The sequence below is a fragment of the Peromyscus eremicus genome, chromosome 9 (genome assembly GCF_949786415.1).
Source record: "Peromyscus eremicus chromosome 9, PerEre_H2_v1, whole genome shotgun sequence".
NCBI lineage: Eukaryota > Metazoa > Chordata > Mammalia > Rodentia > Cricetidae > Peromyscus > Peromyscus eremicus.
The window spans coordinates 52001872-52017650 of NC_081425.1; the positions used below are offsets into that span (position 1 = coordinate 52001872).

A 15779-nucleotide genomic window follows, 5' to 3' on the forward strand; every position below is an offset into this window, starting at 1 on the left:
GCTGGGAATTGAACCTGGGTCCTCTGCCAGAGCAGTCAGTGCTCTTAACTGCTGAGCCATCTCTCCAGCCCATCACCAGGCTTTCTATTGCTGTGATGGAACATGACCAAAAGCAACTTGGGGGAGAAAAGGGTTTATTTCAACTTACAGTTCCACACCACAGTCCATCGCCAAAGGAACACAAGGTGGGAACTGAAGTCGTGGAGGAACACTGCTTAACAGTTTGCTCTTTACGGCTCGCACAGCCTGCTTTACTTATACCACCCAGGACCACCCGCTCAGGTATGGAACCGCCCACACTGGGCTGGGCCCTCCTGCATCAATCGAGAAAATGCCTCCCCAGACATGCTCACAGGACAGTCTGAGGGAAGCAGTTCCTCAGCTGGGGTTCCCTCTTCCCAGATAACTCCAGTTTAGTCAAATTGACAAAAACTCAGCAGCACACTGCCCAAGAGCTCACAGTTAAAGGCAGCTGGGACACTTAAGGGTAAGTAAGGTACTATAACCCCGAGGCAGTGCTTGCCCTATCTGAGGTCCTGCTCAAGAGGCTCCCAGGAGGCTGAGGGTGGAAGCTTAAAGAGAGGTATATCCGGGTCTAGGGCCTCAGGTTCAATCCCCAGCACCAAGGCAAACATTAAAGGCTTCCAGTCTAGCCGGGCAGGGAGAGCAGGTGCAGCAGAGGAATGGCCCCCTGGATTAGTCAGTGGTAGGGCCATTTACCTGCCCAAGAGGTGGTTGTGGGAGGTGGGGCCAGGGAGGTGACTGGAAGCAGGCTGGCTGAATGGGAAGTGCCAGGGACTAGGAACCACACCAGCTCTTTGTAGGTGAGGAGGATGGTGAGGGTGGCGAGGGCAATCCTCTTGGGGAACTCGGAGGGAATGACTCACACCCGAGGCAGGCAGGTTACAGCTGTATCCACAGGTGTGCTCCTCGGTGTGTGCCAAGTTGTAAGAGCAACTGAAGAGGCAGAAGGCAGCTGCGTGGGCCCTGAACTCCCCAGGGCAAGGGTTGCCAGGTATAGCTCTGGGGGACCCTCTGGTCAGATGGCTCCTCCTTCCTGGGCCTGCACCTGCCCACCTCACCCTCCTTTGTTCCGTTGGCCTGAGCCCTGGAGCCTGGGAAGGGATGGGGCAGACTCGGGGTCCTTGGTGATGGTTGGAGCTGGCCCATGCCAGGCAGGCTAGCTGGGAGAGGAGGTGCCTGGTGACCCTGCCAAGCGCTCTCCGTCTCCTCTGGGTCTGGGCATGCCTTCCTGCTCAGGGTAGGCTTGGCTTGCGGGTATCTGCGGCTAAGGCACTGCGCTGGCAGCACAGAGCCATCAGTGGGGCGTCTGCCCGGGAACAGATAGGAGGATGGAGGGATGGCTCAGGTTTGGGGTTTGTGGGTATCGAGACCGCAGCTGCGCCAACATCGGAGCCAGGAGTGGGCAGAGGACCACGGACCACGGACAAGTCCACTGCCTGATAGAGCCCTCGATGTCGCGGTCCCTTTTCCTATTGTGGGGTGGTACGAAGTCTCCCCCGTAGTCTGCGCGTGGTGGGGAGGGTCTGTCATTTGAACCGCTCCCCTGTACTCAGGGACAGTCCGGAGGATGCGGGCACCTCGGAAGGGTCTCAGCCTAGAGGCGGCTCAGGGAGAGTCTGCTTCCCCCGCTCCCACGCCCACTCCCAGCTCCCCCGCAAGGCGCGGGCCAGGTGGCGGCGCCCCGGCTCGGCTCGCAGCGCAGAGGAGGCGGCTTCCCGGGCCAGGGGCGGCGGCAGGGGCGGCCCCGGGATCACATGGGCGGAGGCAGGTCCCGGAGCCCCGGGCGAGCTCTCCCTAGAGTCGGACAGACGGCTGCGGTGGAACGGCGGCGGCGGCGGCTCCTGGTCCTCACTCCCTCGGTCCTTCCCTCCCTCCTTCCCTTTCCCGGCGGGCCTGGCCGCCCAGCGGGACAGGCGGGCGGCTGCCAGGTGAGCGCGCGCCCACCTGCACCCTCCGCGGGCCACCGCCCTCGGCGATCTCCACCTCGCCGGAGCCTCCTCCCCTTGGCCCAAAGCCCCTCTTCCCTGAAGCCTCTCTTCGGCCTGGGTACCGGGTGGTTTGGATTGGCCTTTAACCCGGGCACTCGTCCTCTAGTCTGGGGCCTCCGGGGTACTTTGGCCTCGGTGGGAAGGTGGCTTGAGAACTGGTGCTGGGGACAGCCAGGCTGACGCGCTGGGCAATTCCCGAACTACTCGCAGCACTGGGTCCACTGGCCGGCTCAAAGGTCTGAGAATCTCAGTTTGCAGACTTTTCAGCGATCAGCCCGAGGCACAGTGGCTGGGCCTGGGTGAAAAGGAAAGCCAGCTGCCTGGGGACAAGACAGTGGAATTGCTGGTCTGACCAACCCCCTCCCCTAGGCCTTGATGTTCTTGAGATATTGGACAGTACTTGCTGACTCCGTACCTCCCCAGGGACAGTCTCAGGATGGGTGCTGGGCTGGGTGGTGCTCAGGCTGGCATTGCGGCTTCCTGACTGGGTTGACTCCTGGCTCCAGACCTAGAAGCTCAGGAAATCCTAGGAGGGCCTGGTCCACAAAGACACTCCCTTGTGGGGCAGAGGGGGCTGCGGATGGGAAGCTTGTGGCCAGACTAGCAGCACCATGAACTTGCCCTGCTGGCCAGCACCAGGGTGGGTGTGCCTCCCTTGGCGGATGAGCTTTGGCCTCCTTGCTCAAGCTGTCCAGAGGGCAGCAGGCCCCTAGAGAAGGTAGTAAAGCTTCCTCTTGCTCATCTGAACCCACTTGTCAGGGCTGGGCAGGTAGCCAAGTTGCCCCTCTGAAAGTCCTTGGTCTGATACCTGCCAGTCCCAGGCCTGGCTAACTTCTTTCTGTCTGGTGGGGGCCACCCCAAGGCTTGCCGTCCTCCTGTGTGGAAAGCTCCGCTCTACACAGAGCGTGCAGGAAGTATCTTGTGCTCTTAGTTTGGGGGACAGGAAACAAGCCCTTGAGGTACTGAAGCGGGCGTGGGGTGCAGATAACTCCTACCACCTGCTAATTCCTTCTTACCGTTTTCCACCACACACTTGTAGGGAAGTCTGGCAGCTTGCCAGTGGGACTACTGCTTCTCTTAGGGGATCTGCTAGGCCCAAGACCCTAGAAGGGGGAACTCGGAGTCAAGGCCTCCCAGGGTGGGGGGAAGTGAAACTCTCCGGAGAGGGAGGGACTTAGTCACTTCCTCTACCACCACCACCCAGGCCCAGGCCCTGCTGGGCAGCTCTGAGACCTGTCACCCATCTTCTCCCTTTTCTTTGGGGTGTGTTGTGGGAGTGGGTCCCACCTCCCGTTCGTCTCTTCCTCAGGCATGGCGCTGACTGTGGATGTGGTGGGGCCAGCCCCTTGGGGCTTCCGCATTAGTGGAGGCAGAGATTTCCACACACCCATCATCGTGACCAAGGTAAGGACTGTTTTTAGGACATAAGGAGCTAGCTAGCCCCTGAAAAGGAGGGGGGAGTCTTGTTCCCCACAGGTACTTCCCCCAATTTGTTCTGGCGCCTGAGGCTTGCTCTGGCAGTGTTGGCCAGGGGGACAGCTGTACTCTGTTGCCATGGGTATGTGAGGGCTCCTTCAGGAAGGCCATTAGGAAGTGAAGGAAGAAGGCCGAGGACAGTCTTGAAACTCACACCTGTTGGTGGCCATTGGGGGTGGTTCTATAGGACAAATGCTTCTTCAAGTTCTTGGTAGGTTGGTAGTTTCTTTTCCACTCAGGCCAGGGGCCTGGCTGTAGTGCATTCATAGCCATGGCTGTATTTAGTCAGCCACCTGCAAGGTGTGATTTGCACGGGCAGGGTTCTCTGTCCAGAAAATTCCCAAGTTCAGTTCCTAACATTCTGCCGTCACATTCCTTGGGAGGTTCGTGTTTGAATGTGTGTGTGTGTGTGTGTGTGTGTGTGTGTGTGTGTGTGTTGTTGGGGGGAGTAGGGGTGCCACTCAAGCCTGTGAGGGATTAACTGGCAAGCTGGCAGACAGGGAAAGGCAGAGAAAGAGGTGGTAGAAGTCCAACCCTGCTTCTGCAGTTCTTGGGCAGCAGGAGGAGGTCCCTTCTGCTCCAAGTCTTCTCAAGTGTGCCCCTGTCCAGGGTGGGTTCCAGGTACCAAAGACTCACCAGCCAGCCAGCGTCTGGCTCCTCATCCCTATAGGTGACAGAGCGGGGCAAGGCTGAGGCAGCAGATCTCCGGCCTGGCGACATCATCGTGGCCATCAATGGAGAGAATGCAGAGGGCATGCTACATGCTGAAGCTCAGAGCAAGATCCGACAGAGCGCCTCACCCCTACGACTGCGGCTGGACCGGTAGGCCTTCCGTCTCCACTGGCAGGTCCTGCCACCTTCCTCCTCCTCCACCTCTCCATGGCCAGCCAGGCAGCCGCCCTCAGCCCTGCCTAGGGCCCCGGTGCAGCCCCATCCCAGTCTTCCCAGGCTCTTAGGGCATGTGGGAAGTCCTCAGCTCTGGGCCTGGGGTAGTGGAAAGGAAGGTGTCCCGGTGACTATCTGGGTAAAGGTGGGCGCCAGGCTGGGCGTGCAGCCACAGGCGAGGTGGGGCAAGCTGGCACCAGCTACCTGAAGCCCGGGTTTGACTGGTTCCCAGGAGTGTGAATGGTACAGGGTGTGGGCATGAAGTGGTTGAAGAGAGGAAACTTCAGGGGCAAGGTGTACCCTAGGCTGAGTGCCCTTGTCTCTGAGAGATGGCTGTTTTTGTAGATCCAGGTGGAGATGGGAATTGGGGACTCATAACTCACAGAGCTTATTGTCCCTTCCCATCACTGTTTTGGGCTTTGCCATTGAACATGGGTCCTTGCACTCATGAGGAGTGTTGTGTGTGTGTGGGGGGGTGGTGGTGGTGGGAACAGGTGGCTACTCAGGGTGGAACATCACAGTGAGTCATAGTTCAGGAATGCTGGGAGATTCCTTGGTCCAAAGGCTCTCTGGGCAGGCCTGGAAAGGAGCTGGATGTCTTCTGCTTCTCTCTCTTTCTTTGTCCCACTACATAGCTTCCTTTTGGCCTCTGCACTCTTCCTCACCCATGGGCCCCGCTGGTAGGTAATATCGAAGAGGCAGGCTCCCGTGGTATTGGCCCTCTTCATGCCATTCTGTCCCTGAGTGTTTGCAGGAGAGAGACCCAGAGGAGGAGGGTGGAGGGGGCCTCATGGCATCTGGGAATGGGACCAAAATCCACAGGAGGCTGCAATCAGGAGAAGATCTGCTGACACCACTGCTTGCTGTTAGGTCCTTCACGGAGGAACCTGGCCACTGGGGATGCGGGCCTGGCCAGCTCAACCCCAGGCAAGCCAAGGCTGGAGTGTCTTCATTCTTTGGCCAAGACCCCTCCTCAATCCTCCTCCCACTTCTCCAGGAGGCAATTAGAAGTTCTGAGGCAGGCACTTCCCCTCAACCTGGCCTTGTACCAGTACCCCTGACCCTGGGAGACAAAGGCTCCTGCTAGCCAACCTTGCTAGAAGTGGCCAGAGGCCCAGGAATGTAGTAATGATGAATGGTCCCTCTCCTCACCTTTACCTCTGATCTCCAATGATCTCCCAGTGATCTTCAGGCTCCTGCCAGTTCCACTTGGGTCAGAGGAGCCTCTCTGGCTAGCTGCTGTTGGTTGTAGGTTGGATGCTGAGCTTTCTTGTAGCAACAGTCTCCAAGTCTCCAGATGCCTGTCTGGAAGGGAAGGGGAGCCTGCCCTGCCCCTTGTTTTGCTGGGGAGGAGTCTGAGGCAGGGTTTCCAAGTGACCTTCCCAGAGACATTCTGGCCATTACTAGAGACAAGCCTATCAATGGGGAAAAGTCGGTGTCTGGTTCGGCCAACAGTGGGCTTTAGGACTGGGGACGACTCATTTCCCTTCTCTGGCTTTCGTTTCTCCGCAGTTTAAAAGACAAATGATTTATTTATATAGAATTAGCCATCTTCCTCAAAATTGATCTCAAGCAGACACTGTCTGGTGATTGGATGGAATGGAAGAAAATAGGGATGTGGGTCATGGGAGGAACTTGTGATAAGTTGAATTTATTAAGCAGTCTGCTGAAACTGTCCTTCCTGGCATGGTGCTGAACCTGAGAGGGATGATGGTGGTGGTGGATGGGAGTCATTTGTTTTGAAGTCAACAGACTTAAGCATCCAATGTCCGAGTGTCTTGGCTGTTTGGCTGGTCTGGAGAACCAAGCCTGGGAACAGTGTTCAGGATGGGGATGTCTGGGACCTTGTGACAGACGTCTCTCTCTCTCTCTCTTGTCCCTCAGGTCCCAACCTGCCTTTCCTGGGCAGACCAATGGGGAGGGCTCCTTGGAAGTGCTGGCAGCTAGATTCCAGGTAAGCTGGTCCTTCCAGCCATGAGCTACAGCACCCCCAAGTACCCTGAGGGGTGCAGCCAGCAGGGTCATGCCAATTTTCTCTTGGCCCTTCTCCACAGGGCTCCCTGAGGACACGCCATGACAGCCAGTCCTCCTGGAGACCTGCCTATTTCAGCCCAGCCTCCCTCAGTCCCAGGCCAGGCAGTCCTTTCTCCACACCACCCCCAACCAGCCCACTTGCTGTTTCCGGAGAGGATGTAATTGGCTGTAGGTGAGCTCAGTGACTGGGTGCCATGGCCAAGGGGGCCACCAAGTCCAGGCCTGGCTCCTCAGAATCTCAGTTGTTATGTGCAGGGAACCCTGGACCGCCCCCCCCCCCCCCACTTCCTCCCTGGGGCAGGCTGTGTGGGCTCTGCACCCACACCCCGCCCCCCTCCAATTTCAGTTTCCAGAGTCTGACACACTCTCCAGGCCTTGCTGCTACTCATCGCTTGTCCCACCCGGGCCACCCCACCAGCCAACAGGTGAGGCTTCTTGAGGGAAGATGTCTCCCATGTTCCTGGCTGCCACTGGTGCCTCTGACACTAACAGCGGCTGGCCATACCTGAACAGCCAGCCGGTGGGACCATTCCCCTATGACAGGTACATGACACCCCTGAGCCCGAGAGGCTAGCTAGCACTGGGACCACTGTGCATCCTGGGCTCCTGCCGCTCCGGCCCCCTCCATCCCAGCTGGCGGTCTCCCTTCTCGGTGTGTTTCTTTTGGGCTGTGGCTGAAATAGTTTTGCTGCTGTTGTTGGGATGAGTCCCTCTCCGTGCTGGCTGCGTCTCCAAAAGACATTCCTCCCCGTCACAAGCCCCCAACTCCCACCCCCACCCCCCCTCAGCTCTTGATCTCCTTCTACTCAGCCCAGAGAGCCTCTGAGGGACTGTGGTTCTGTCTCATGCTGCCCTTGGCCAGTTTTCTGTCTACTCCTTCCTCTGCAGGACCCCTCCCCCACCGCGTCCCCAGCATCCCTGTGACCACTGCTGACAGCTTAAGCCCCAGGTGGTATTTCTCCTCCCCAGGGGCAGGGGCGGGGCGATGAAATCGCGAGGAGGACAACAGTCCTGGCCCTCAGCTGCTGGGGGCAGAGTGGCTGGGGGCATGTCTGGCCTTTTGGGTGAAGGGAACGAGACCCAGCTGCTGGAATCTTACTTCTGGGTTGGTTCTGCATTCCAAAGAGCAGGGTCCTTTGGAGGTTTTAGGGGGAGAGGACAAGGAAGTGTGTGTGTGTATGTGTGTGTGTGTGTGTGTGTGGGGTGTCTGGAGAAGGAAGGGGCAGGATTTGTGGTGACAGGGCCATGTGCCTACCCCAGCCAGGGCCAGCTGGGTGGGTGCTGTGGTGGCCACAGATCCGTCTTTAAAGAATTTAAGATGTGGCTGTTGAGATAAGACAAACATACCAAACAATTTTGAAACAATTAAGTATGAAACAGTGTGGGATTAATTACAAAAGCAGGAGGCATTCTGGAAGGGGAGAGAGAGAGAAGTAGGTTGGGTGGCCTGGGAAGGCTCCGCTAGGAATTTCGCTGGACAGTGGAGGGGGATTAGGGGTAGGGTTTTGATTAGAGGGTGCTATAGAGTGACCTGAAATCCTAGGAGAAGGGGAGACGAGTCCCAGCAAGACCTGGCAGGTTTTGAGTCAAGCTGGAAAGGAGCTTGGGCTGGTTCTAGTGGAGGCATCCTTTCTGGCCACAGAATTTCCTAGGGGCTGTTGGCTCAGCAGCCCGTGGGCACCCCAGGGCAGATCTTCCTGGAGTGTCCCACCTAGGCAAAAAACGGGGATGTAGGTTGGTGGTCTAGGAGGTGAGTTTCAAGCCAGCAGCAGCCCCTGAGGATTTCCATGGGAAAATGCAGATCGCCAGCCTGGACCTGCTGCAAAATGGGAATGGCGTTCAGAACAGGAACTTGTGTTTTGACAAGCTTATATGCTAAAACAAGGAGCTGGGGTCAGGTGGTAGGCAGGCCCTGGCTGGTCCCGTTGCTGCTGTGTTACTCAGAGCAAGACCCTCCTCCTCTCTGGTCCTCGGAGTCAGTCAAGATTGACCCTAAGGAACTTTCTCAGCCAGCTGCTTCTTGTGAAGCACCCTCTGGGCCCTTAGGGATGCTTTCATGGAAAAAAGCCAGACCTCCTAAGCCCTCAGGTTGTGCTGATAGGTGCAGGAGTCATGGGGTCCACATTTCCTTCTTGAGTCACACTGAGTTTAGTTTCTTAGAGGCTCCACAGGGAAGAAGCACATTTGGTCTGATTAGGTCCCTACAGAATTTCTCCCAGTTCTCTGGCCCACCTCTGGTACTCACCATGAACATCTCTGTCTGCCTGATGGCACATTCTGGAGGAGTTTACTACCAGCATGCCTATGAAGGTCTAGTGGTGAGGAAGTAGTTTGTTGGATTTGGAGAGGAAACATTCCTTCTGTGAAAGTAGGGTCCTCGTTTGTCTGGGAGAGATGGGAGGCAAAGGCAGGCCTCTTCAGGTGATGGCATCGGCTGCCCAGAAAGATCTGTGGGCCGGAGGGAGCAGAGATGCTCCGACTTTGTCATGGGCTCTTGGCTGGCTGAGTCTAGAGAGCTGGGATGTAGGATACCCTGGCCTCTCGGGTGTCATTCTGGAAGCTGCAGGTGTGTCAAGTGAAAACCACACCTCTTCTCTTGCTGGGAACGAGAACTCGGCCCCAGAAGGAGCCTAGGCAGGAAGGATTCAGTCCTCCCCTTTCCCCCTAGGCTGGTGTCTAATACAGGGCATATGCTGGCCTGCTTGGAGACATGGCATTGCTCTTGAGGCCCTGAGAAAGTTATCGCAGACCTTGCTTAACCCTGAAAAACCATCTAGGAGCCTGGTATGGAATCCTGCCTCAGACCCACAGGAAGCTTGGGCCGGCCACTGTACCCTAGAGCATGGTAGCAAAGGAACCCCAAAAGGCTGGGGATATATTTCAGTTGGAAGAACACTTCAGGATCTCTGTCCCACCCCAGGTTTCTCAGCCTCACTGGCTGCTAATGGTCCCCTCTCTGACTCCTCCAGCTCCCATTGGGGATCCCACTGGAAAGAATGCACCCAGGTGCAGGCTGGAAACAGGCTTCCAGAATCGACAGTGAAGTAGAAGCTTGAGTTTCAATGTCTCTGAGCAAACGTGCAAAATGAGATTATTTGCAGAGTGTAGCTGCTCATAATGCTTGGGACGTGGTGGTAGGGCCAGGGCAGGTCCAGACCTCAAACGGTAGGAGGAAGAGGCAGCGGGTAGCTCAGAGCCTGACCCTGTTAGGAGAGTTGTGTGAAGGGTACTGAGAGTCTGCGCAGCCCCATCCTGCCTCCAGGAGGCCTTAACCCTTTCCACATTTATGTCTCCATGGCCTTTTGGCAAAAGGGTTGGCTTCCAGGCTTGCTTGCTTCTTTTCTGTTTCTTCTGTGGAATAGGAGGCTGGCCACACCTCTGTGGACAGGTAGTGTGATCTAAGTGTGAGGAACATATCTAAAGGGTGTCTGTGTGGAGTCCCCCACCTGATGTCCTCGTTCTGTCCTTGTGGGATCTCCAGGTATAACTGAAGCATCTCTGCATCCCGGCGCTGGCCTCTCTCCCCTAATAGGATCCCATCCTCCGTGATGTCTTGGCTCTGCGGGCAAGGGGCAGGGTATCTTTCACCAGTAGGTCATTGGAGGCCAGGCGCCCCCTGGCGTTGATTTTGGGAGTAGCATCTGGTAGCGCACAGGGAACGTGCCGGCCACTGGGGTTGGGCCTGATTCCTCCTCTCTGCTCTCCTCCCACAGGCCGGACACAGTAGCCCAAGCGACTCCGCAGTGAGGGTGCTGCTACATTCCCCAGGACCTCGGTCCTCCAGCCCCAGGTTCAGGTACCAGCAGGTCTCTCAGAGTTGGGTGAGCTCCTGGACGGTCTGGAGGGGACTTGTTTCCTTGAGAGGGATGGGAGTCTCCGCCCCTTAATCCTTCCATACTCTTCAGCACTGGGGTGTGTCCCAACACTCTGGCGCAGGGTCTTCATTCCTAGCTGTCTCTTCCACAGCAACTTGGACCTGGAAGAAGACTCAGAGGTATTCAAGATGCTGCAGGAGAACCGCCAGGGACGAGCCGCCCCGAGACAGTCCAGCTCCTTTCGGCTCTTGCAGGAAGCCCTGGAGGCTGAGGAGAGAGGTGAGGCCTCTAGGCTCTGGGATGAAGTAAGGCCCAAACAGACGAAGGAAGTAGTTTAAGGTCCCATAGCAGAACTAGGGATTAAGGGAGCAGATGTCAGGCCCCAGATGCATTAAAGAAGTTTATTTTCTGGTTGGGGTGTACAAGGTACCCCTAGAAGATGGTTGTGTGGTACCAGCCAGAACCAGGACAACAAGGAAGTGATAAAGACAGGGACTCCAGGGCCGGCTTCTTGGAAGAAGAGGGATTTGATTTGGCCTTGAAACAAGATCTAAGACTCCAGCAACCTTAAGACAGTGGCCTGGCTGGGAGCGCTATGGAATGTGGAGGCCGGTAACCAGAGAGCTTTGGGTTAAGAGAAAGTGGCTTGGCCTGGCAGCATGGGAGGGTGTCAAGGAGAGCAAGTTGCTGAGGCAAGGGCCTTGGGAGCCAGAACAAAGAACGCTCTGCCACAAGCTATCATGCCAGGCAAGATAGCATTGTGAGCAACACAATGCAGGCTCCCGCCAGCTGCCCATTTACTCACTGGCAATACACTGATGTGTTTATCCAGCGGAGCAGATGTGTTGAGGCATAACCTGACTTCAATCCCTGAGGAGCTCCAATTATTGGGGGTATGGTCCTGGGAAGTTCCCACGGGAGTGGATACAGAAGTGGGATGCATGCTGTGCTCCAGGAAATCAGGAACGATGCACTTTGTAGCAGCAGACAGGAGCACTGTCTTGTCCACAGGGAGGATGGGGACCATGAGTCTGGCAGAACAGAGCTTAGAGCTACAGAATGGCCAGTTCCTGGTCGCTGGTTCCAACTCCAGGGTGTAGTGCTCACACGGCTGTTTGCTGGAACATAGGGGGCTAAGTGAGAAGGTTTTGGGACAGATCCCACCCCTCCTGACTCCGAGGTCACTACAGACTAAGGGAGGGGCCACAAGGAGATTGGTAGTCGGGGTGGGGGGGGGAGAGTACAAACAGAAGGTCACTTCATGGGTGCCTCAGACTCTCAGCTTGGACGTCAGCTGCCCAGTGCCTCTGTGCTTCATCTTGGTGTTTGGGCTGGCTCAGATGCAATGATGCATAGAAAGGCCTTTGAAAGGGCTGTACAAAGACACTGTGGTGTTGTTACGACCTAGGACTGTTTAATCATCATGACGGGCTCACAGAAGAGAGCACCTACTTGCCTACATCAAACAGTAGGCACGGATGTCCCCAGGGTGCTTTAGAAGGACAGGGTTCATACCCCCCAGCAGCCTTTGCCAAGGGTCTGCCCCAGTCACCTTCCTTCTTTACCTGTGCCCACTGGTACTTTAGAGGTCCATGGGAAAGTGTGCCTTTTGCAACGAGTGTGGGAGTGTCCTGGGGAGGATCTGAAGAGTGTCGTAAATGCCATTAAGTACAGCTGGATACCTCTGCGGCTGGACAAGCAGCTCTCATGCGTCTCTCTGTCTCCTGCCCCTCCCAGGTGGCACACCTGCCTTTGTGCCCAGCTCGCTGAGTCCCCAGGCCGCCTTGCCCACCTCCAAGGCCTCGGCCACCCCACCCAAGCTCCACACCTGTGAGAAGTGCAGTGTCAACATCTCGTGAGTGCTGGAGGGCTGGGTGATGAGCATGCCTTGGGGAGCATGGGGCTTTCAGACAAAGCTGGGCCGTCAGTCAGGGACCATAGAGGGAAGCATGGCCGAGTGGCTTCATGTTCCCAGTGAATGCTTGGCTGTTTCCTGCCCACCCTCACTTTTTCCTCTCTCCCCAAAGGAATGAAAAATGTTTCCACTTTTGGCTTTTCCTACATATTCTCCAAACCTCTGGAGATCTGCCCCCGGATGAGACACATCCCTCCTCTTGGAAAAGCTCTCCCTTTCCTGCCCCTGGGTTCATTTCTCAGTGGGTGGCATTATAATGTAGCCCTTCTCTCTGCTTAAAAAAAAAAAAAATGCTGGCACCCCTCCCCCTATAAATGCCAACACTGAGTCAGGTGACGACTTTGGGCAGTTCCTTGACCTTTCCTGGCGGCAGCTTTCTCATTTGCAGGACAGGGTGGTGTCCTGCATTCTGAGGAAAGTAGGTGGGAAGCTGGTGTGCAGTAGTGGTTCCCCCAGGAGCCTGCATCCCTGTCCCTGGAGGGCTTGTGAAGCACAGAGCACACAGCCAGCCCCAGGGTATCAGTTCTGACTTCACTGCCTTGTAACGCAGACGTGGACGCCGACGCCATGAGTTCTGGATTCAGGGTCACTCTCCGAGAGCCACTGCCCAGGGGACGTGTGGGAATTTGTCAGTCTGTGAGACAGGGTCTGCCTCAAACTATACACTCTTGCCTACTTAATACTGTGATCATAGGCATGCGCTAGCAGGCCTAGCTCATGTTCTTTTTAATTAAAATTGATTTATTAATGTACGTGTGAGTGTGGAAGTAACCATGGCGTTCATGTCAAGGTCAGAAGACAGCTTTGGGAGCTGGCTCTCTCATCCCACCATGGATTATGGGGATAACGCCTATCCAGGTTGCCAGGCTTCTGTGGCAAGTGTTTTCACCTGATGAGCCATAAGTCTGGCCCTTTTTTGTTGTTCTTGATGAGGAGATCCTAGGAGGGTGTTTGTGCATGTGTGTGTTTGTGCTTCTGTTGGGGGTTGGTAAAGTGAAATTCCTGAGAGAGGCTTGGGAGTCAAGTGCCCGAGGTATTTGTGTCTGAGGTTCTGACTGGCTGGGGAGCAGGTTTCCTGGGAATGGCGGCCTCATGCCAGGTCCTCCTAACTCTCCTGCCTCTGTCCTGAATCTAATGGCTCTCCCTTTCTGCAGGAACCAGGCTGTCCGCATCCAGGAGGGGAGGTACCGACACCCTGGCTGCTACACCTGTGCAGACTGCGGGCTGAACCTGAAGATGCGCGGTCACTTCTGGGTGGGCGATGAGCTGTACTGTGAGAAGCATGCCCGCCAGCGCTACTCAATGCCTGGCGCGCTCAGCTCTCGGGCCTGAGCCTCAAGGTGCTCAGCCTGTCTGTGCTCTCAGGCTCTGCAGACACAGGACCATACCGAGAGCAAGCAGGGAGGGGGTGATGGCAGGTGATGGCTCTTCCGTGAACTAAGGCTGGGGAGACCCCTTTGTCCTTGCTGGGTGAAGCCAAGGCTTGGGACTAGTCTCAGGCTGCCAGTGCTGAGGACAGTTTCCACTCTCTCTGGCCTTTCTCCTGCAGGCCAGGTATTGCACTGCAGTCTGAAATGGCCACTCCATTTGACAGGTTTGTGTACAGGGTTGGGCGCATATGGAAGTATCTAGAAGGGCAAGGTGGGCCTGAGGTTAATGATATTTACGGTGTAAAGTTTTTGACGTATGAACTCTATATACATGTGGATAAAACCAAGTAGTGTCCTTTTCTCCTTCTTTCCCTGTTCCTGGGAAGAAAGTCTTTATTTATGGGTACCCTCTTATTTCCCCTCCTTAAGCCCCACCCCACCCCTGCTATGCACCCCATCGCAGAGGCCTGCTTCTTTTTTTTTCTTTTTTGTACCTTTGAGACAGTGTCGCAGGCACCTCAGACTTACATCCCTCCCAGCAGGACTGGACTGGGACTACAGTATGTACTCCACCACAGTCAGTGGTTTGCTCTTTGAAATTGGGGGTATACACTGCCTTAATTCTTTTTTTTTTTTTTAAGATGGTTGCTCATGCTTGGAGGGAAGGGGCTTCTTCTCTGAAGCTAGGAGAGACACAACAGTAGAGAACCAGAGAACCAGGGAAGGGCTTCTTGGCGAGACAGTCAAACACTCCACAAACTCAGCTGTGGGCGGAGCTGGACTGGGATCTTCACTTAGTGTAGCTACTACCAGCCTCACTGACTACCAGTGTACACCGATGAGCAGGACAAGTAGGAACCGGAACCCGGTGATGGTGTGTGTGTGTGTGGGGGGAGGCTTGATCCTTTAGGCTGCATGCTCCATTTGGAACAGTGATCCATCAGCCAAGGATATCCTCAGACCAGGGCCCCAGGGTGGCCTTGCTCAGGAAGGGCTGTGGCCTGAGACAATCCGACAGAGTACTCACCCCAAGGTACTACCCATCAACCACCAAGAGCTCGTACCCCTTCTGCTGGCTTCACTGATGAAGAAAATACAACAGATGCGGCTGGAGCACAACATCCTGCCCTGTGTGGGATGCATTTGAGCAGAGAGGAGGGTCGGGGGACAGTGGTCCTCTGCAAACCCGTAATTTGTGGTCTGATCTATCAGCCACTCTTAGTTTTAATCCCAGAGGACATTTCAGAACATCTTCAGGTGTTGTTGTGTGGTTCCAGCCATGCCCGCTGTCAGCCTGGGGAGGGGAGGCATCTAAATCTTTTTCAAAGGGGATCAAAGCTGGCTGTGGAGGGTGGGGTCTTGACGCCGTCCTTGCTCTCTGGCTCTTAGGGAAAGGAATCTTGGCAGAGACTGTGTTGCCTTCTTAGACACCTGTGGATATAATTTATACCTTGATATAATCATCTCACCTTTTGCCTGGATGGCTGCCTGGAGATGAGCCTGTATTTTTTATAGAAAAGATCAAGGCTGGCTGGCTGGCGGGCAGGCTGGCTGGCGGGCGAGCCCCTCAAACTCAGCCACTGGTTAGGAAGGTGGTAGTCTCTTTGGCGCCATCTAGTGTTCAATGATCCCACAGCAAGAAAGTGCTCACAGAAGAGGAATTCCTCAGAATTTGGGCTTTGGCACAGTGGGCAGGCAGAAGATTAGACACTTTTTTCACTTTCCTGGAGATAATGTTGAAGCAGCAGCTATGGGGCTGGCATCATGAAGTACAGTAGCTGCTAAGGATGTCTTGGAACACACAAGGGGCTGCTGCATATTCTGAAAAAGGGCTGACACACGTGTTGAGAGATGGGTGACCGCCAGCAGAATGCTCAGCTTTGAGCAGTGGCTGCTGGGTAACCTGCAGTAAGATCCAGAGAGTCTGGATACCAGACGCGATAGGAACTTCACCTTGAGGCTCTGGGGACACTTGGAAAATGTTAAAACGAGTAAGTGACAGGTTGGGAAGGGTGGGTTGGATTACTGATCTGGTTATATCTGCACCTGCAACAAACCAGTGTGGGCCAAAAGGTGCCACAAGGAGTGCAGGAGGACCGGGGGCAGGCTCTGGTGTTTACCTTTTCTCTCATCCTCCCCCTAAGCCAGCTAGTGGCGAGTTCTCATTCTCTCCAATCCACACACCCCTTTGGCACAACTATACTCCATATCTCTCTGCATTTTGGAGACTAAGTTAAAAAATGACAGATTTGTTAGACGTGGCCCAAGCATG

At 55.6% G+C, this 15779-nt stretch overlaps 1 protein-coding gene across 1 annotated transcript; it reads left to right on the forward strand.

Annotated features, from left to right (window-relative positions):
- Positions 1-1849: 1849 nt before the first annotated feature.
- Pdlim2 (PDZ and LIM domain 2) lies at positions 1850-13854 on the forward strand. The gene is made up of 10 exons (XM_059274355.1): positions 1850-1952; positions 3322-3416; positions 4159-4310; positions 6258-6327; positions 6428-6579; positions 6754-6832; positions 10121-10203; positions 10374-10501; positions 11960-12077; positions 13292-13854. Exons 2-10 carry the CDS (start codon positions 3324-3326, stop codon positions 13467-13469), a joined length of 1053 nt encoding a protein of 350 aa, XP_059130338.1. The 5' UTR covers positions 1850-1952; positions 3322-3323; the 3' UTR covers positions 13470-13854.
- The last annotated feature ends 1925 nt before the right edge of the window (positions 13855-15779 follow it).

Coding starts and splice junctions, on each gene's coding strand:
- Pdlim2 (XM_059274355.1), top strand. CDS start 3,324: ATGGCGCTGACTGTGGATGTGGTGGGGCCAGCCCCTTGGGGCTTCCGC. Junction 4,311..6,257: donor CTACGACTGCGGCTGGACCG/GTAGGCCTTCCG, acceptor CTTGTCCCTCAG/GTCCCAACCTGCCTTTCCTG. Junction 10,502..11,959: donor CCTGGAGGCTGAGGAGAGAG/GTGAGGCCTCTA, acceptor TGCCCCTCCCAG/GTGGCACACCTGCCTTTGTG.